This window comes from Eptatretus burgeri, chromosome 1 (assembly GCF_056783735.1).
Source record: "Eptatretus burgeri isolate ZD-2024b chromosome 1, Ebu_testis_v1, whole genome shotgun sequence".
Classification (NCBI taxonomy): Eukaryota; Metazoa; Chordata; class Myxini; order Myxiniformes; family Myxinidae; genus Eptatretus; species Eptatretus burgeri.
Genome location: NC_140961.1, coordinates 16,764,609 through 16,787,702, shown reverse-complemented (window position 1 = coordinate 16,787,702; position 23,094 = coordinate 16,764,609). Strand labels below are relative to the sequence as shown.

Here is a 23,094-nt window from a genome sequence, read left to right as displayed (position 1 = left end):
CTCGTGAGTATCTCCTCAAAATCATTTTTAATTCACTGGTTATTTTCATCAATATGCATGTAGAGGTTGTGATCATGAGGGAGTTACTAAAATTAAACTGCAAAATATTAAATACACAATCGACAAAGCAATAAACAGCTTCTGATCCATCCATCCATTGGGACCATACTCTGTGCAGAGTATTGGTGCTGCCTAAGCAGTCTCCTTGGCTATTGGGCACAATCCTGGAAGGGTCACTACTCCGACACAGGATACCTGCAAGCTGGCACTCATTTTGCCGACCTCAGAAAGATGACAGTCAACCCCACCTGGTATTAATTCAACAGCCAAGTGGGATTTTAACTCAGGATCCTGGAATCCCATGCCCACCCCCCAAACCATGAAGCCAACACCAGGCATAGCTTCTGAAATTATCCAATTCGTGTGATATTGCCTGCCATAACATTGGGCAAACATTTTTTTTTACTTACCCTCCTGTGTTGAGCGGTGCCGAAAGGAAAAGTGCAGGTGGGCTTTTCCAACTAGCTCCACAGGAATGACCACCTGGATCATGCACAGGAAATAGTCCTTTGTGAAGCAACACAGAAAACTGTCACATTTTGAAAGGACAATAATTTGACTCACAGTTAATGGTAGACTTCAGTAAAATCTTAATATAGACAAGATATATTTGTTTCCATCACAAAGAGAAGATTTCCATGGTAGATGCATTGTTTAGCATTGGTTTTCCATGGCAACTCTTGTGACACATTTGAACAAAGTTATGCATTATGTGGTACTAGCACACAGAGTGGTGAAGTGTTTAGGATACCAAATCTGACTGAACACAGCCGTATGAAGGATTTAAACGAAGCTTCTAGAAAGTAACATGTTCTGGGGAAGAAGAATTTAAATCATCGGATCAACAAAAACCTATTTAGCTCTGTCATGACTCGTCCTTTGCAAGACTGTTCCTTTGCATCTGAAGAAAATTTAGAAACATACAAGGGCAAAGAATTTTTATCCATAATTAATTAATCCGTCAAATCATAACACAATTCCAAAAACATTTGCATTGGTGTTTCACTGCATGCTTGATTTCATTTTCATGGAGTAAGGTAGTATTCCATATACAGGGATAATTAGGGGGGAAAAAAAAATGGCCACCCATTCAAATGTGTACACAATGATATGCTCATAAACTACGACAGAGTGTAGTCATAAGCATTTAAAAGCCATAACTTATATTCTAACGTTTTTTTGAACTACCAAGATTGAAAAGACGCCAGAATACATTGCTTATGTACCACATCGGGAGATCGCTAAAACGCCAATTTGAACTTCTTCTTCTTCCCCTCTAAAAACAACGTAAAACTGTAGCCAAACCTAACGCAATAACTGCTGAAGCGATGATGATGATTCCAATGTGAGGAAGTTAATTTGTCTCTGAGCCATTGCATGCAAACCAAAATTTCAAAATATATAAAACATCAATCGTTTTATTACAAAAATAAATCAAACGTAACTAGAGACTCAACCAAACCAGGCCAGGATTGTGATAAGGGGGGAAATGGACAGAACCATTCCAAAGTGATGCATATTCTAACCATCTCCCAAATCAACTGAACCAAGTATTAAAACAATGTAATTCCATAGAAGGATTTAATCCATATCAAAATATATAAAACATTGAGCATTTTATTGTTGTGAAAAATGATAATCGTATCGACATTTCTGCACTGATACACTGTAATCCACATCGTCGACTGATCCCAAAGCCAGGGTTGGGGGGGGGGGGTAGAATGTACCATAATCCAAATTTAACAACATATGGAATTAATCCATACCAAAATAACAAATTATATATAAAACTTGAAGCATTTTATGACTAAAAATAGCAGAAACAAGAAAAAAAAATTTTTAAATATAAAACTTAGAGGGATGAAATCTCAAAAAACAACAAACAAGGTAGAAGTGACACCACATTACGACGCCACAATACGACACCACAATCTTCTTATGAATTACCATCACAACATCTTTTGACATTGTTCCATCACAATCCCACAACAAAAGTATTTTGGTGATAAAATGTGTGCTGAAATCAAATGTATTTTGCTTGTAAAACGTGCGCTGAAATTAAATGAAGGCATGAAACACTGGCGTCTCCGGGTGTTTATAAGCACTAGTAGACCTGTTAGTCCGATGGACCAAATTTTTATTCGTCATCACAGCCTTATTGCATCCCAGCTTGCTGTACTGCTTGAGAATTACCTTGCCTTTCACCAATCACAGATGTGCTTGGAGCAAACACGGGGATTATATGTTCGTGATTGTTATTGCCATATGATACTCCTATTCTTATTATTGTTGGAAATATTATTAGTATGAATTAATACATGCTTTGTTGAAGTGTTATCATTGCTTTTGTTATTTATTTTGTAATTCGAATGTCATGCCATGGTAGAAGGATGTATTTAGCTGCTTTATATGCCTTAACATGGCTTGCATTTAAAACATGTGAATTCTAATGGACTTTTTGCAGTTAATTTGCCTAATCAACTCAGGAGGTCATTATGATCATTTTGGTGTGTCACATTCCACATTAAAATGCTCCAGTAGAATTCCACAAAAAACATGCAACTCAAACTCAAACACAAACACAAATACACACACACACGATTGCACCGAGGATGTGAAGAGCTCTTCGGTCTCTTGTCCTGAGCCACATTTTGAGGTTTAGATTGCAGGATTGGACTTGGCAATGAGTCTGGCTGCTGCTGTTCATGCTTTCTTTGACACTCCAGGCACCTCTGGTTGGTGTGTGACCCCCTCTGAGAGATCCAGTTCCAGAGCAGACAAATAGAGTGGCAGCTGCAGTGCGAGTTGCAAACCTCAAAGGAAGCCGATGTAACAATATATTTTAAAATGATACATGCTGTTTGAAAGTGACAGATGGTTATGCGATTCGGTTTGAACATGACAACCTTCCCCTCCCCACTTCCCCTCATTGCTCCCCCACCTCCTATCTCCTGGAGTGCACTGCAACATGTGGTGAAGCATCACTGCCTTTCCTCTTCATTGATTCCCCTTCTCTCCATTGCTCTGCTTCTCTTCCTCTTCCTTTATCTCAATATATCGATCCCTCTCTCTATATCTCTATATATTGTTACGAATTCGCGCCCGCCAGCGTGCGAACGGCCGCTTTCCACCAATAGTAGCCGCTCGCCCACCGGACGGACAATTCAGTCATGACCTTCTGGAACAACGCCGGAACCCTGTCACGGGTGGGTTCTTAATACCACCACTGCCGAGCCAATTTCTACCCGTGCAGAAGAGGGTCAATCGCCGAATATCGATAGACCTAAGTACCTGGGTGGGTAGCCTACCGGGAGACCGTACCTCGACGCAGGTCGGCTTGGACACGAACCGCTTCAGCGGTCTGTTCCGTTCTTTAGTGATAACCGAGCGGGTATGATCGCCCAACTTCGCCGGATCCGATTCTATTTACCGGGTATTTAACAACCCCAACTCTTATTCTGCAATACAAGATGGCATTTCAATGGGGAGAAAGGAGGACGCAACGAACGGGTTACATTCACACAAGCACATTTATTTTACACACGTGCACGTATGCAGTCATGCAATCAATGCAGGAAGGGGACAAGACACGAGCAAGGTAAAAGCACTACAACCGACTATTATTTATAATTTACAGGCACTTAAACAGGTTTTACTTATGGAGAGTCGGCGCCACATCATTAAAAGAAAAGAAAAGGCCACCCTCAAAAGACAAGGGCGCCAGACAGGGTCCGTAGACCTGGCGTGGGACTTGGCAGACCGAACGAATATGACGAGACCGTTGCAGGTTACCTGCACCCTCGTGGTGCGATGGTGGGCGAGCTCTCTCCGGCACTCTCCACATGGATGCGCAGGCTTGCGCGACAGATCAAGCAAACCGGCGCCTCCCGTCCGCGTCCCTGGTGCCACGCCCGGACTCCCCACCGACTGCGAGCTCCGACGACTCGACCCGAACCACAGACTCAAAGACCAAGACAACGAAAAAGAAGAAGCCCCACGCACCACCGAAAACCACCACACCCCAGACCTGGCATTCTGCGCGCCCTTATATCCCTCCGTTCCAACGCCTCACCCCTCCCCTTTTATCGCTCCGCCCACCTCCAGCTCCTGCAAGAAGCTTCCAGAAAAGGGGCGTGCCCTCTCGCCCGCCTCCCCACGCGCCTCACGAGGGCAGAGAGAATAATTCTTGGCACAGGTCCAGGGAGATTCATTGGCCCAAAATCAGGCCCCCACCTTTTTCACCTTTGACCTCTGGCGCAAATCGCACCTCCCCCACACAAAAGCGCTGGGAAAACAGGCGGGAATAACAAGGCGGGAGAATCAGGCGGGAAAATCCGTGCACCATCGATGCTCCTTTGTTTGCTTCGCTTCTTAGAGACAGTTTACATGAGCGGAGAGGGTTGTGATGTGGTTTGAGGCGATCGTGGTTGGTGGTTGAAATGTGGTTGGTGATGGTGGCGTGGTTGGCGTTGTGGTTATTTGGGAGCGATGTTGGTGGTTGTAAAATAACGATAGGAAAAGAAAAACTATCTCAAAGGATCACAGCCCTGTGACACGAATAAATCCCATTAAACAACGGTGGGGAAATCGAACTGAACACAGACTTATCGATTGAACTGAACTATGGACATTTATGGTGTTCTGCGAATTTCCACAGCCGTAACACGACACCCTCCCCTTTTTACAGATTCGTCCCGAGTCATTGAATTTTCGTGTGTCATCATGTGCAAGTTTCCCCTCGTACGATTTACCTTCGGATCCTTGAGTGCGACATTTAGTGTATTCGTGTCCCAAAAGTAAATAACCTACGGGCTGAGTAACTAACTAAACAAACCCACTCATGCAGACGACTTAACTAAATTGCTGGCGCTATGACACACATGTAGGGGGCACAACTCATTCACAATTACAACTTATCCTTACTAGTAGGGAAAGAATACTGGTTCTGGCTCACTTTTCCCCATGTAAATGAATGGGGAATTTTCAGCCATGAAATTTTTCTTTTTTTCCCCTAAAAAAAAAATCCCCTTTTTAGCCCAAGGTATATTTATTTGTCTCCCCTTTTAACCTAGGGGCTCTCTATTCAAATAACCCATACAACAAGATAAAGATTTGTTAAAGGTGATTCTAAAGAAATATCTGAAACGTCTAAGCCCCGGGACACTCTTTATCAAATAACCCATACAACAAGATAAAGATTTGTTAAAGGTGTTTCTAAAGAAATATCTGAAACGTCTAAGCCCTGGGACACTCTTTATCAAATAACCCATACAACAAGATAAAGATTTGTTAAAGGTGATTCTAAAGAAATATCTGAAACGGCTAAGCCTCGGGGCACTCTTTATCAAATAACCAATGCATATTGTTTAGCTCACTCATTGAACCTATAAACATTTGTTCATTCTCAAATTCCTTCAATAGTTTAATTTTCTTTGCACAATAATCCCCATCTAAAATATTGAAAAACAATACATTTGAATCTTTATATTTTTTAAGATACCCCTTTTGTGCCATTACGAAATTATAAACTTCTCTTAATGATCTCATCTGGCCACCGCCCGAGTTGCAAATCATTTTTGTACATAAACCACGCCATAAAAAAAGTTTTGTTTCAAATGTTTTCAGTTCGTGTTCTGAGATAAAATATAAACACGAGACCTTGTCTCACAGAATAGTTCCTATTTTTTCACAGCATGGCAGTCCAAAACCACTTCCTCATTCACACAGCACGACCGTGTCAAAAAAACACTTCCTCATTTTCACGGCATGAACTGAAAACATTTGAATCAAAACTTTTTTTATGGCGTGGTTTATGTACAAAAATGATTTGCAACTCGGGCGGTGGCCAGATGAGATCATTAAGAGAAGCTTGTCATTTCCTGTGGCCACACCCAATGATTAAGCAATCTCCTCATCGTTGCTTTATAAGTGATTCGCCAGACAAAGTTTCTGCCAGACGGGATTTTCATTTTTACAACTGAGACATGGGCGATCTTTCTTCCGATGAAGACAACAGCTCACTACAGAGTTGGTAAGTTTGTGTATGGTTTTCTCTTTGAACGATGAAGCAAATGATTATTAATTAAATCATGATAATTCTGATATATATATTTTTTCCCTGACAGGTCATTGGGAGAAATTGAGTTTACATATCACGACGTGGTGCATGAAATTAATACTCTTATTGAAGAGATCAATGATTTTAGAAGAGAATTGAAAGACATTTACAATGAGTGGTACGAAGTCTTATCACGTCCTCTCATCTCGAAGGAATTAAACCAATGGTGAGACACGTGTGTGTGTGTATGTCTCTCTCTCTGTCTGTCTTTCTACCTACCTCTCTCTGCTCTTATTGAAGAGGTCAATGATTTATAATGACTGGTCTCTGATCTCGAATGAATTAAACCAATGGTGAGACACGTGTGTGTGTGTCTATGTGTGTGTATGTGTGTGTGTATGTGTATGTGTATGTGTATGTGTATGTGTATGTGTATGTGTATGTGTATGTGTATGTGTATGTGTATGTGTATGTGTATGTGTATGTGTATGTGTATGTGTATGTGTGTGTGTGTGTGTGTGTGTGTGTGTGTGTGTGTGTGTGTGTGTGTGTGTGTGTGCGTGTGCGCGTGTGTGTGTGTGTTGCTTTCCCTGTCTGTTTGTATCTCTCTCTGTCTGTCTCTTCATCTATACCCTTAAATTTTTTTTTTTTTTTTCAGCACTATCGCACAACATCAGCTGTTGAAGCAATCTTGTACAACACATGATTTTCTGGAGGTAAATATTTCTGAATTATTATTATCACTCGTACAACACATGATTTTCTGGAGGTAAATATTTCTGAATTATTATTAATATCACTCTCTCTTTAGAATGTCGCCTAATGTTGGTTGCATCATTAGTTTGGACGTGGTTTTGTCAGTACACTGGAATTCATTTTATTGACCTTGAAAGGATGACAGGCTCCTGGTGTGTTAATTCAGTGGTCAACGAGGCTTACTCATATTACCATGTAATTATCTTTATAAAACCTAATTATTATCCACTTTTTGTTTCAAAACAGAATATGGTGTCTGAGTTTCGAAATCACAAGACATCTGAAGAAGATTGCTGGGAAAGATTATACATTCTCGCAAATGAATATTTAATATTTTCAATATTAATAAATTATATTTGTTTTGTTTACAATTACTTGATTCTGAATTACAAAAAAAGAATCAAGACATGAACGAGAGGGAGGGGTTGGGGGGGGGGTAGGTGCGCTCCCCCAATGACCCATCACCCCCTCATCCCATCCCTCCCCTCCCCATGTGTGTGTGTGGGGAAGGGTGGGGGTGGGATGAGGGAGGTGGTGGGTCAAAGGTGGGGGCGCACAGGGGGATGAGGGGGTGGGGCTTGTGTGGGCGTGGCTTGTGTGGGCGGGGCTTCGGTGGGGCTTGTGTGGGTGGGGTGTGTGTGGGAGGGGCTTGTGTGGGCGGGGCGTGTGTGGGTGGGGCTTGTGTGGGTGGGGCTTGTGTGGGTGGGGCTTGTGTGGGTGGGGCTTGTGTGGGGGGGTTATGTGGGTGAAGCTTGTGTGGGAGGGGTTTATGTGGACAGGGTTTATGTGTGTGGAGTTTTTGTGTGGAGCTTGTGTAGGCAGGGCTTATGTGGGAGGGGTTTATGTGGGCAGGGTTTATGTGGGCAGGGGTTTATGTGGGTGGAGCTTGTGTGGGAGGGGTGAATGTGGATGAGGCTTATGTGGATGAGGTTTGTGTGGATAAATGGATGGGTGGAGAGATGGGGGGATGGGTGGATGAGTGGAGCTTGTGTGGATGGGTGGATAATTTTTTAATTAAATAGACATGTTGTGTGTGTGGGGAACTAATTAACTAATCACTAATTATGTGAATATGATGAATATGGGTGGAGCTTGTGTGGGGTTTGTGTGTGTGGAGCTTGTGTGGAGTTTTTGTGTGGAGGTTGTGTGGAGCTTGTGTGGGGTTTGTGTGGGGTTTGTGTGGGGTTAGTGGGGGCGGGGCTTGGGTGGGAGGCGCGTGTGTGAGCGGAGTCAAAAAGGGGCGGAGTCAAAAAATTTCAATTTATTGGAGCTTGTGAGGGGTTTGTGTGTGGTGGGGTTTGTGTGGGGTTTGTGTGGGCGGGGCTTGTGTGGGCGGGGCTTGTGTGGGTGGAGTCAAAAAGGGGCGGAGTCAAAAAATTTCAATTTATCTTTGTCTTTTGTAATTCCTGTGAATAAAATGAACCTAAAATCTCTTCCCCTTCCAAATCATATATCTTATAAGTCCAAGGAACCGTATCTATTACATCAACAATTTTAAAAAGCTCGTTGGTCCATCTTTTCATATAACCTTTTTTAAAATGAGATTTCCACCTATATATTCTTACGATATCACAAACTTTGAACTTAGGTTTTCTGACATTAATCTCTTTTTCATATTTTAATTTTGTAAATGTTTCTGATGGTTTCATATTTGTTGCCGTGTGAATCGTGCCATTATACTTATCCACAATATCCTGAATAAAAGATGACCATTGTTGTGAACCGAGTTGTGTGATTTTTTTATATAGTCTCTCTTTTAAGGTACGATTAAAACGTTCAACAACAACTGCCTTCCCTTCATTAAAGGTACTGTATAATGTAATACTGTTATTTTTTAGAAAATTCATAAATGTCTTGTTATAAAACTCTCTACCCTCATCAGTCCACAATTTTTTAGGTTTTCTCTTACTTTTATTAAATATCTGTTGAAAAGCTAACATAAGAGTATTACCTGTTTTGTTTTTTAAAGGGACAACCCACGCATATCTACTCCTCAAATCAATAATGGTTAAAGCATACTTGTACCCCTTATCATTATTGAGTTCAATCAAATCAGCAGACCAGATATAATCAACTTCCTTGGAATAAACTTTCCTTCTCTGAAACTTTGTGAATATTGGTTTATGTAATTCATCAGCTAATTGCTCTTCAGTCTTAATGGAATCATTAGAGCCTATAAGTTTTTTGAATTTCCAAGTCCAAGTTTCAATTTAGCACTGATCATCTTCTTCACAATGAACCGATCAACTTTTTCTCTCAAGGTTGGATTTTGTATCAGAGATAAATTATACAACATTTCTCTATCGGCTTCATGCTTTTCTTCCAACGTTGTGGTATTCCCATCATCAATATCGTGTCTCATGCACACTTCATCAACTCTATTGATAGGCTTACTCCAGGATTTAGGATTGTCTGCCTCATCTAATCTTTTATCCAAGTTTGTGCCTGGACCACAGAAAGAATACCCTGGAAGATGTAATTCCCCTGGTATTCCAGTAGTTGTAAATTTACTTCCTGATAAAAACTTTTGTATATCTCCTCCGAGTTTGTGTTTGGAGATAAATTGATTTTTTTTTGAACCACACACCGAACATATACCTTTTTGTATAACCCTGTTATTTTTACTTTTAATATATGAAATATTTTTAGTATTAGTTTTCTTTTTACATTTGAGACAATAACTCATTTATTTATGGGAAAAATTCCTGCAGAGTGAAAAAACCTTTTTAGTTTCCAACATGCACATTTGAATCTTGATTTTTAAAACATAAAGAATCCTGAGAAATGCCTTCACTCTCTCCCCCATTTATTTAAGAAAAAAAAATGAAAAACTTGAATTAAAATACATATCTTACCGATGTCAATGTTGAAAGTATTGCAAATAGACTTGTCAATTCTTTGTTTTCCTCCTCGGTGGGTTGAGTTATTTTCTGTAATACCACCAATCTTTTTTTTATCTCACTGGTTTCCATATTTTGATATTTATTCATTCTCTCTCTTTCCTCCCTCTCCTCCCTCTCTCTCTTCTCTCTCTTCTCCCTTTCATCCCTCTCTCTTCTCTCTCTTCTCCCTTTCATCCCTCTCTCTCTTCTCTCTTTCCTCCCTCTCTCTCTTCTCTCTTTCCTCCCTCTCCTCTTTCTCTCTCTTCTCCTTTTCCTCCTTCTCTTTCTTCTCCCTCTCCTCCTTCTCCTTTTCCTCCTCTTCCCTCTCTTCTTCAACTCCTCCCTCATCCCTTACTATCCTTGAATCGCTTACACCCCATAGAATATTATACATATATTCATCAGGATTTCTTGTTATTCCTGTATCCAAAATAATTTTTTTTACAACAGGAAACCAATAAAATTTCTTTTGAATTTCTAAAAGAGCCTTACCTTTTCTTAACTTTATAATTTTTTCATTATTTAACATTCTAATTAAATCTAAAGTTGTCGGTTTATCAACATCAGCATAATGCCAATCTTTTATTGAAAATACCTCATTCTTATGTTGTAGAACATATTTATTAAAATACCGAATACCCTTTTCTTGAAGGTATGCTTGAACACAGAAATGATAATTTTCTTGAAGCCTTCTTGCTATCATTTATGTATTAGAAATATATGTTAGAATAATATTATGGCACGAAACACCTCCCCATCTTCCCATAGTTAAATCATTTTGTATTTCCTTACTTATTATATATAATCCTGTTTTTTCTGTTTTCATGAGATAAACAAGGGCAAAACCATTATTATATTTACCCTTATTAAATTCTTTTATTTGTTGTTTACTAATCGTAGCCCCACAAAACTCATTCTCGATACCAAGTGGATAATATTCTTCCTTACGAGACTGATTTAATTGTTCCAGGTCTTCGAGATTAATTTTAAATGACCAATTATACCCTAAATCATTCATATCATACCCCCATTGTTCTATTCTCATACAAACGATACGCCCTTCTTTATAAAAAATTTATTTTAATTCGAACTGTGAATTCTGTATGACCTGGAGATAATATCAACACTTCTGTATCTTTGGAATACACAGCCGTTTTATTTAAGTATATATATTGTGATAAATCACTTAATCTCACCAAGTCATTCGCTTCAGTTGGGGTTGGATAATTTTTTAATTTATAAGCATTTTTCATGTTAATATTTTTGGTTATATTATATTTATGTCGTTCAGCCTGTGCCTTTGTGTAATAATTTGATAAATCAATATCCAGTTCTTGAGATACACCAAAGATAGAACCATCTTTACCAACATAAGTCATTTATATTAGATTAAAAATAATATCATAAATTTTTTTATTTTTGTTGAGTTGAAATAACACATACAGGCATAATTGACCACAACACTTGGAATTTAATTCTTGGACTTGAAATGTTTGATAAACACCATTCTGTAAGAATTTTATGACTTCAACAGGTGGCGGAAGACCAAAACTATCAAAATAATATTTGTCTTGACTATTAAAAATACAAACCCAATGAGAACCGTTCCCATTATTATCTTCTAAGTTCATAATAATATCCTTTGTATGTTTCGGCACATTTGTTAATTCATCTCTCATACAAATAACCACATTATGAATTTTTAATTTCTTACAATATTTGACAAGTTGTAAATTTGATGTTGTATTCTTTCCAAATTCTTTCAACCACTCATCAATGCTCATTTATTTATTAGAAAGATATAATCCATTACCTCTTTTCGTTAAATTTTACACCTGCTTGTGCTATAGAAGAAAGCATATCTCCAACTAACAATCTCGCTTTATCAGGCAGGCCTTCAAGTTTTTCAGCAAAATCTACAATTACACCACTTCCACTAATTTGTTTCTCCAACTCTTTGTTTTGTCTTTCCAATTCTTTTTGAGCCTGGAGTTGAGCCTTCCTTTCGTTGGCAGTTTTCACCGCTGTTGAAATACCACCCGTCAATGCTCCAACCGCACTTAAACCAGCAAATAAAGGATTTAGAAATGGGAGAAATCCTCCACTCGTCTCTCTTATTGAATATTTTTTCAACATTGGTTTTGTCATTTTAATTTTAAGTGAGCCAGTGTCATTCAAGATTTTAACCTGTTCTCTTGTGAGAAAAACATCAATTCTTACTGCTCCTTTTCTCTGAATTGTATTAACATTAATCGTACAAGGCTTTTGATTTTGAACACAAGATGATAGTTTATGAAGATTGATTTGATTAACATATACCCCAGTTGGTACTTTGCCACTCATTTATTTAACAAAAAATTATGTGAGACTAATCATCACACCATTATCTGTATTAATCTGCAATTCTGTTTGTTCCAAAAGCAAACAATATGTATCAACTTCTTCACTCTCTCCTCTTTCAATGTATAGGGAAGTATCCACTCGATTAGACTTTATAGTTTCCTTTTGAGCGCTCAGGTCAAACGCATAGATTGTATGCAAACTTTTAAATGCTGTCATATCTAAAATAGGTTCTTTATTTCCATTACTTTCACACACCTTTTGGTAAGACTTGTATGCTTCAGCAAAATCATTTTTTTCCCAATTAATTTCCAATCTATCTCGTGGGTAAAATGTTCCATCTAGAGAAACGCGAAGTTGTTTCACCTTAGCATTATCACTCAATGCATTATTCTTATCAGTCGCAGTATCACCATCTGGATTTTTAAAAATGATCCACAGGTATCGTGGCTTTCCTTCCAGAACACCCAAATTCCACGTGTAAGTAGTTTGATTGAGTTTAACGTGTTGACATCTTCTTTTGAGGTATGATACACTGAGTGGTTTCTTTGAGTTAAGTCTTCGATTCAACATCTCTTCTGTTTTAAGATTAGGAGTATATTCACTGATATACCAACTCATCTCCTCAATTACAAATTTATTCTGATCACCAAAAGCACTAGCAACACCAAAAAGCAATCGATTTTCATTATCATTCCTTTGTAGTTGAAATCTAATTTTAAGACCATACAGAACTTTATCATGATCACAAAATCCAAATATACCTTTAAGAGGAACTGCCACAGTAAAACTATTTTCTGTTTTTGTATCATCATTATACATTCCTTTCATTTGAGTATATCCAGGGTCTGTGTTTGTTCCCGTTGATATATCAGGAATAAAACCTTCGACAGACCCCTTTCCCATTCTATCACTGAATGTATAGAGTGTAAATTTTATCATTTCAAATACAGCAGAGACATAATCAACCGCTTCAACTTCTTGTGTTCCAATATACAAACGCACACTATCAAACATTTTCCAGAAGAAATCATTTACAAGTGTAGCGTTTGTGTTATTCCCAGCTTTAGTGAATTTAAATTTACACAACAAGAAACTTTCGGAGAGATTCAAATAGGTTTGTTGATTATTTATTTCAAAACTTTTTGTACCATTCGTATTCCAGTCTGTTCCAGTTATTGCATTTACCTTGAAGTAATCTTTTTTTTAGTGGAGTTTGAGATAATAATGGTATCATCCAAATCATAGATACTATCAATTGCTTCCATACTTGTATTTATTTAGGAAAAAAAAGATGTTAAAACTTTTGAAACCCTGATCCAAGTATTTGAATTATTTTCTGTCGTTCTTGGGGGGACAACTGAGTTTTGCCTTTCTTAATTTCTTTTATTGCTTGTAATTTATGAGATTCCTTCTGGGCATCTTTTATGCTCTTTACAGCACCTGCTACATTTCCCACAGCAGAAGCAGTTGAACCAATTAGATCTTTATGTTTAAGAATAGTTGAACCAATACCCATGAGAGTATCAATTATCCCATCTCCTCTAAATTGATGTCCAACACCCCTTTGCCTCTTAGGTTTATAGTATCCTCTACCAAGATACATACCTTCACCCTTGTAGTATGGGGAAAGGAACATCCCATCCCCTGTAATTATTTTATATTTTCCCAACTCGTGTTTCCTCACAATAACCATCGTATTTATTTATTGGAAAACTTCACATAGGTGAATTCTGATGGATATAACTTCTCCATAAAAAGAAATCACACGATTATCTTGGTCGGTTATCCTAAAATTTACTCTGTGTATGTTTTTTCCTGACACAGGTAGATAAACCAAATTTTTGGGTTCCATATTGAATTTATAACCAATTGGGGTTGAGTATGCGCTGAATGAAAATATTGTATTTGTTTTTTTTCCATCATTATAAGCACCATCAATCAAATCACAGTGAATTAACACCGAATTTATTCCTGAGGATATTTGAATGACATTATCACTGTAAAACGTCCCATTAGTTTCAATCTTTTTTGAGGAGAAACCCAATAACTCTCTAAATGAATTATCAATTGTGAAATCAACCTTGTAGTTATTTTTAACTTTAATCGTTGATTTTGAAGTATGTTTTTGAATGTCTATAACAATATTTTTTGGTTCATCACCCTGTTCTTTCATAAGACGAGCAATTTCGGAAGATATTTGAGAAATCTCATATGCTCCGGGTGAGACTGTTATCGTTTTGTATCCATTTCCCGGATTATAACTAAACTTGTCATTTTTCTCGGTTATATTAAATAAGGTATTATAAGTTTCCATGGACAATAAAGATGCCTCATATTCTTTTGTTGTGTCAAGTTGTAGTGGGTATGGGAATGAAGATGTGTGGTCGCTTGTTGTGAAATTGAAACTAAGGATTGTGCTTCTCATCTTATTTAATATGAGATAAAATGTCTTTATATTGATATTTATTAATTATTTTCATGTTCATCAACTGGTCTAAAATGGCTGATGCTTCATTAAAACAATTGTTATTTCCAGCCTTCTTACTGCCTAACAACAATAACAGTCTATTCACTAATTGCGATGGGTCATTTGGAAGAAAACTAACACCTGAACCAAGGATACTTAAAGCCTGAATAATGTGTTTCTCCTTCTCATTCTTCCTACTTTTACCAGAAAGAATAACCTTATAATTTAGAGTGTTCAGCAGATCAATATATACTCTATCATCATTATTTTCCATATCCAATGGTTTATCAATATACTTTGATTCATCCCTCACAGTTGAACCTTGTCTTCCATCTTTTGTGAGAAGAAACATTAATCTCGGAGTGAGTTTAACAGGGGGTTGAGCAGAACCTAAGAACCTTAATTCATCATTAAATATCAATACCTTTTCTTGAACAAGATGAAATATTGCTGATTGTTCTGTTGGAATGAGTCCTGCTTTGGTTTTTGAATCCGCTGAATATTCATTGTTTTGAACAGCATTCACAATATAATCAGGGGGTTGATTAATCTCTTCCAGTTGTTGAAATAATTCTTCATCATGATATTCTAATTCTCCAATATGCTCTAATTCTTCCTCCGTCATTTGACTGAAATCTTTTAACATTTGAAGTTTTTTAGGAGTATATTCTACTGTGGGAACTGTGGAAACATCTTTAATTTTTTCTTGGGAAGTTTTTAAAAGTGGTTTAAAAAATTTCTCTTGTTTTCTTTCAAATGCTTCTTCGCCCGTTAGTTTCTGTCTGCGTTTCTTCTTTATGTCTTCCTGCTGTTTTACAACTTTTGAAACCAACTCTTGATGTTCCCTAAATCTTCTTGCTCTTTCTTTCGCATCCATTTATTTATTGAAAAAATATCATTTAATATCTCATCTTGTTTCACAACAATATATTTATATTTTTTCAGTCGTGTGTTTCATGTAATCCCCAAATTCCTTTTTACGACATAATGTAGAACAATTGTCTCTCCAAAAATTGTTTATATCTATTGAATTTAACTTGAATAAAATAAAAGTATTAGCATTGTTTCTGATGGAACGACGAGGAAGCTGAAAGTACGATTGACTAAGATAAATACAATTACAAGAAGAATGTCTCCCTCTTGTGTAGTAGCTGTCCATTACCGTTTGGTTTCTCTCATTAACACAATCATCAAAGATAACGAGGTTCTTTTTGGATTTATCCAAATCTTGGGGAGACGGTATATCATCCGTATTATCACTAAGAATACAAGTTATCGGATTTGATTTCTTTTTACATCTCTGTGTATCACAAAATAGTTGTATTATATCTTCAATGTTAAAATCATTTAGGTTTTTTTGAAGTTTAAATAAACCGATTATATCTTCTTTTTGAAGACCAGCATTAAAACCTTGTGAGAGTAGTTGATACTCTGGTTGAAAACTCGACTTTGTGAAAATTATTAAATTATCATAATCTAAAAAGTTGGGAGTGAGGAGCATCTTTAAAAGTAAGCAGGTTTTTCCACATCCACTTGAACCAACTATGAGGCATCTTAATGAATTTGGGAGATTTTTATGGTTGTCAAATTTTATCTTATTTTCCCAAATGGGTAAAAAATCATTCATTTATATATTTGGAAAACAGGTTATTTAATTTATTATTGGCTTTTTTCGAAATTCTATATTTTATCCTAAGTTCAGGTTTAATTTCAAGATAATCCATTATTTTATTTATGCAATATCTTGTGTTGATATTTCCCTGAAAATCACATCCATGAATAATATATAACAACAATCCTTTGAACATTTCTCTAATACGTTCAGTTTCTTCCCTTGTAAGGAAAGGTGTGTTATCACCCTCGTACTTTACATTCATTTCTCTAATCAATCTTGTAAAGTAATTCATTTTTGGTGTAAATCTAAAAGAATTATTTTCCTTTTTATATTTTTGATTATCATTAATTAGAAGATAATCACAGAATATACATTGTTTATAGGCTTTTGACTCTGTGTTTAATCCCCGTCTTTCACACGCAGGACAATTCTCAAATTTGTCATATGGAGAATCATGGAATTCAAGAGGCTCAAAATCGAGTAAACTATTCATATTTATAAAGTAAAACTTTACTTAAACTGAAATTCATCTTCGATATCATCTTCGATACTTTCAGAATCATCTATACTTTCATAACTATCATTTGAACACCAACTCTCGGTGCCATAACTATCGTTTGAATGCAAACTCTCGGTATCATAATCACCCTCATAATCTTCAAAATCTTCAGTTGAATATTGGCTCATTTAATTAGTAGAAAAAACATTACCATCGATATCGATATACATTTTTTCATTAACAGATTCAAATGCTACATTTTTTATATTAAAGGTAATTTTAAAATGATCCTTAACTACAATTGAACGAAATGTCATTTCACCTGATATATTAACATCCTTTATTTCATCAGGATTTATATCTTTAGGGTTGTTGAAAAAAATACAAATTTCTCCTTGCATATTACAGATGGTCTTATCTTTTCTTTCTAAAGCTTCATCCACAAGGTTTTTATTTTTTGATACCTTTTCTTTTTTCATTGCTTTTTCTAGTTTTGAATATATTGCCAGAAGGAGAGGAGAAACTTTTGTTAGAGATACCTTCATTGATGTTCTTCCAGGTATACTAAAAGCCCTTCCACTGAAGTAAATTGAAGAACTCATCATATCCACCATAATTGTTTTTATCCAATAGTTGTTATATTTATCTTTGTTCAATTTTACATCCTTGACATATTTCTCAGTATCTTTAACAAATGAAGAGATTGATTGAAACTTGTCTTTTGTGTCTTGAAACATTGTATTTATTAAGTGAAAAAGTTGGAGGATAAAATGGTTTTAAGCACAGATTCACCTGTAAAATAAACTAAATTTTCATCAAGAAAATTTTAGTTTAAGCACAGATTCACCTGTAAAATAAATGAAATTTTCATCAAGAAAATTTTAGTTTGAGCACAGATTCACCTGTAAAATAAATGAAATTTTCATCAAGAAAACTTTAGTTTAAGCACAGATTCACCTGTAAAATAAATGAAATTTTCATCAAGAAAACTTTAGTTTAAGCACAGATTCACCTGTAAAATAAACGAAATTTTCATCAAGAAAATTTTAGTTTAAGCAAAGTTTTATTATATAAATATGGTGAATACAACGTACTGCGATGTTTGTAATCACGAATATAAACATTATAGAAAACACCTCCGAACCAACAAACACACATTTAATCTATTTCATAAAATATCTCCTCTTGAGTTGGAAAGAAAACATTGTGATATCTGCTCAAAGGATGTTTTGAAGAGTAGTTATAATAGACATCTTCAATCACAAAAACACAAGAAAAATGAGTTTAAAGTAAAGGGAGACTATTATATTGAAAACACTGATGGGGCATTTAAAGGGCATATAAAAATAAGGATTTTTCAATTTGGAGAACCCGGTCCATCATCAATAGTTGAATCAATTGAAATAGTGAAACCTGATGTTGAAAATTTTATTAAAAAGACATTAAAAGAAATGAAAACTTTAAAGTTTTATATGGGAGTGAAAATGAATATGAAAAGACAAGATGAAGAACAAACTCCTTTTATGAGAACAGATCTTCATTTTATAACATCATTTCAAGATTTTTTGAATAGTGGGGTTTATGAAGAACTATCAAGACAAGAGGAGGATGTTAATAATACAGTGGTAGGAAGTGGATTCAATATTAAAAAAATCATCTTTTTCGATATACACATTCTAAAATCAAACCCTCTTAAAGCTTCTTCTTATATTGAATTACCAAAAGAAATAAAACGAAAGAAGGCAGTTGTTAATATTAAGAATAATGATAATAAATGTTTTCTCTGGTCTGTTCTTGCTCACTTACATCCACCAAAATGTAATTCAGAAAGAGTAAAACAATATATGAAATATGAGAATACCTTGGACATTAAAGATTTTAATTTCCCAATGCCACTAACAGATATTCCTAAATTTGAGAAAAAGAATAATCTTTCTATAAATGTATATGGATTAACGGGTACAAACAAAGTTCAAGTATTAAAAATTTCAAACAACTATAAAAATGAAGAAACACACATTGATCTTTTATATTTTAGTGTTGGAAAGAATTCACATTACACATACATCAATAATTTATCAAGATTAATCTCTTCTCAGGTATTCAGAACAGCAAACAAAATATATCCTTGTAAGCGATGTCTTAATTCATTTCATACAAAAGAACGATTAGAACAACATTCAAAATATTGTAGTAATCATAAATCAGCTGTAATTACAATGCCTAAACCTGGTGAAAAGATTTCTTTTGAAGATTATAATAAATCTATCATGCACCCATTTGTGATATACGCTGATTTTGAATGTATCCTTAAAAAGATAAATACTGCTTCTCCTAATCCAAAAGAACCATATACAAATAAATATCAAAAACATATTCCTTGTGGTTTCTGTTATTATATCAAATCATCTGTTGGAGAAAAGTATAATAAACTTGAACAGTATAGTGGAAAAAATGCTTCACAAGAGTTTGTAAAACGATTAGAAAAGGATTGTATAAGACTAACTAAATTAATGAAAGAAACAAATGAACCGATGAAATTAACCATAGAAGAAAAATTAGAATTTAGAAAGAACAATATCTGTCATATTTGTGAGGAGGAAATTGAGGAGTCTAAAGTTAGGGATCATTGTCATCTTACTGGTAAATATAGAGGTCCCGCTCATTCCTGTTGTAATCTTAATTATAAATTACCTTCTTTTATTCCAGTCTTTCTTCACAACAGCGCCAACTATGATACACATCTATTTATAAATGAACTTTCAAAAACACCAGGGAATATTTCTGCCATAACAAACACAAGTCAAAAGTATATTTCATTTACAAAAATGATATTCACAAAACCTATAACTCGTATTCGGTTTCTTGATTCTTACAAGTTTATGGGAACACCACTAGCCAACCTCGCATCAAATCTAAGCTCCACAGGCTCTTTTCCAAATCTTAATTCATTCTTTCCAAAAGAGGAAATTCTAACTAAAGAGGAAATTCAGATTGAAGAGAGAATTCAAAGTAAAGAGGAAATTCTGATTATAGATGAAATTCTGATTAAAGAGGGAATTCTAACTAGAGAGGAAATTGAAACAAGGAATGAAATTCAAAGTAAAGAGAAAATTCTTACAAGTAAGGGAATTTATCCTTATGGTTATATGGATTCATTTATGAGATTTAAAGAAACACAACTTCCTTCAAAAGAAAGTTTCTATAATAACCTTTATGAAGAAGAGATAAGTGATAAGGAATATAAACACGCACAAGAAATTTGGAAAATATTTAAGATAAAGAACCTTGGAGAATATCATGATTTGTATCTAAAAACAGATGTTTTATTGTTAGCTGATGTGTTTGAAGCTTTTAGATCACTCTGCCATAATAAAAATTGTTATGGATTAGATCCTGCCCACTATTTCACAGCTCCTGGTTTAGCTTGGAGTGCAATGTTGAAAATGACAAAACAAGATATAGATTTAGTCAGTGATGTAGATATGCTTTTGATAATTGAGAAGTCTAAGAGAGGTGGAATATCACAAGTATGTTCAAAAAGATATGCTAAAGCAAAAAATAAATATCTTCCAAATTATGAGAGTGAAAAAGATAGTAATTATTTGATGTACTTTGATGCTAATAATTTGTATGGATGGGCAATGTCTCAATCTCTGCCTTATGGTAAATTAGAGTGGGTGGAAGAAAAGGATTATGAAAAGGCTTTGATGAATATTGTTATTTCTTCTCAAGAGAAATTGAATGACAAAGAAGAAGGTTATTATTTTGAAGTTGATTTGAAGTACCCGAGTGATCTTCATAATAAGCATAAAGACCTTCCTTTTGCATGTGAGAAAGAAACCCCAAAGAAAGAATGGTTCAGTGATTATCATAAAAGTTTTAATATTAAAGGCAAATCAACAGAAAAGTTATTAACAACATTCTATCATAAAGAGGGATATGTTTTGCATCAAAGGAACTTGAGACAATATTTATCTGCTGGGTTGAGAGTAGCTAAAATTCATAGAGTTTTAAAATTTAAACAAAGTCCTTGGATGAAAAAGTATATTAAATTCAATACAGATATGAGAACAAATACAAAAGTAAAATTTGAAGGGGAATTCTATAAATTGATGAATAATGCTGTCTTTGGAAAGACAATGGAGAATGTTAGAAACAGGCAAAACATTAGATTTGCAACATCTTGGAAAGAAGCTTCTAGATTGATAAATAAACCAAGTTTTGAGAGAGAAGAGGTTTTTTCAGAGAACTTTTCTGCTATTCATATGAAAAAGGAAAGTATTGTCATGGATAAACCAATTTATATTGGAACAGCAGTTCTTGATTTATCAAAGATATTGATGTATGATTATTTGTATAATGATTTAAAGAAAGAGTATGGTGAAAATGTTTCATTGTTGTATATGGACACTGATAGTTTTATTCTACATATAAAAACTGACGATGTTTATAAAGATATGAAGAAAAACATTGGAGTATATGATACAAGTAATTTTAGTAAGAAGAGTGAGTTATTTTCAAAAAAGAATGAAAAGGTTATTGGTAAGTTTAAGGATGAGTTGGGTGGAAAAGTAATGAGTGAGTTTATTGGATTGAGAGCAAAGGCATATGCTTATAAGTATGGTGATCAGATTGATAAAAGATTAAAGGGAATAAAGAAATGTGTAATAAAGAAATCAATAACTTTTAGAAATTATTATAATTGTTTGATGAATAAGAAAGAAGAATATAAGAAAATGAATACAATAAGATGTTATAAACATAAGATATATCGTGAAGAAGTAAATAAAAAGGCATTAGGAGCCTTTGATGATAAGAGATTTATTTTAGATAATGGAATAGATTGTGTTCCATATGGATATTGTATGATAGAGTGTATAAAATAGATTGTGTTCCATATGGGTATTGTATGATAGAGTGAATAGAATAGATTGTGTTCCATATGGACACAAGTTTTAACGATGGGAAGATGGGTTAGGGTTTTTAAGGGCTACCGCCGCGTTTTTCACAATATATAAATGGTCGAACCAAGTATTAGTCAAACTAAAGAGTGGAGAAAATCTCAGTCTTGGTATATAAATGGAAAACATAATGAATGTGAAAAATATCAAATAAGTCTTATTGAAAAAATATCTAAAACAAAGGTAAATAAAACAAATATGCGAATCAATTTAAAAACCAATAAGTTAGAGGGTGTAAAGAAAATAATAAATATGTTTGAATGGACTGAAAAATTTGATGGTTATCAATTGAACAATGGAAAAATAATTTACTACAATATCAAAATGATATGCAACTCAGGAGGTGGCCAGATGAGATCATTAAGAGAAGTTTATCATTTCGTAATGGCACAAAAGGGGTATCTTAAAAAATATAAAGATTCAAATGTATTGTTTTTCAATATTTTAGATGGGGATTATTGTGCAAAGAAAATTAAACTATTGAAGGAATTTGAGAATGAACAAATGTTTATAGGTTCAATGAGTGAGCTAAACAATATGCATTGGTTATTTGATAAAGAGTGCCCCGAGGCTTAGACGTTTCAGATATTTCTTTAGAATCACCTTGAACAAATCTTTATCTTGTTGTATGGGCTATTTGAATAGAGAGTGTCCCAGGGCTTAGACATTTCAGATATTTCTTTAGAATCCCCTTTAACAAATCTTTATCTTGTTGTATGGGTTATTTGATAAAGAGTGTCCCGAGGCTTAGACGTTTCAGATATTTCTTTAGAATCACCTTTAACAAATCTTTATCTTGTTGTATGGGTTATTTGAATAGAGAGCCCCTAGGTTAAAAGGGGAGACAAATAAATATACCTTGGGATAAAAAGGGGATTTTTTTTTTTAGGGGAAAAAAAAGAAAAATTTCATGGCTGAAAATCCCCCATTCATTTACATGGGGAAAAGTGAGCCAGAACCAGTATTCTTTACCTACTCTTACTTATAAATTACACACTCCACCATGGCCCAGGATCTATGGACTCTGTGAAAAAAAACCGGGAGCCAGGCTGCTCACACGCAGTCTCTGGCTCATGAACAATGCCGGTGACAGGAAATGTGGCCTCCCCCTTAAAATGAGCGCAGTGAACACAAGCGGTGCACGGGCCGCCAATGCAGTCCTGTGATGCGGCTGCCTACAGGGCAGTCCCTGCAGCACGTATGATGATCTGACGCAGCAAACAAACGGTGCACGGGCTGCCAGTGCAGTCCCGTGATGAGGCTGCCAACAGGGCAGTCCCTGCAGCACGCGCGATGATCCTGGCGCACATGGCAATGAATGGGGGAAAATGCAACAGGGCAGCAGGCATGGGGCCAAGGCAAAGGCAGGCAGACAAGGCATGCCAAGGCAGGACAAGGCCGTTGCAGCAAAACGGGCCGGTAGTGAAGCTGACCGGCACAGGCTTTGTAA

The 23,094-nt window shown here is 35.6% G+C and overlaps 1 protein-coding gene and 1 long non-coding RNA gene across 3 annotated transcripts in view; one reads left to right on the top strand and one right to left on the bottom strand.

The window, feature by feature from the left end:
• The window catches only part of LOC147033942 (dedicator of cytokinesis protein 1-like), a 681,090-nt gene that overhangs the window by 523,293 nt on the left and 134,703 nt on the right, over nt 1–23,094 (bottom strand). The window contains exon 16 of the mRNA XM_085873660.1: nt 471–543. Within this exon, the coding sequence (XP_085729786.1) occupies nt 471–543 (73 nt within the window). The remainder of the gene's footprint in view (nt 1–470; nt 544–23,094) is intronic.
• LOC147033943 (uncharacterized) lies at nt 5,422–7,304 on the top strand. 2 transcript variants are annotated; one of them, XR_015056180.1, is made up of 4 exons: nt 5,422–6,091; nt 6,186–6,344; nt 6,777–6,834; nt 7,121–7,304. It is a non-coding gene; the product is annotated as an uncharacterized LOC147033943 (long non-coding RNA). The 2 variants fall into 2 exon arrangements; XR_015056179.1 differs by having other exon boundaries at nt 5,426–6,344.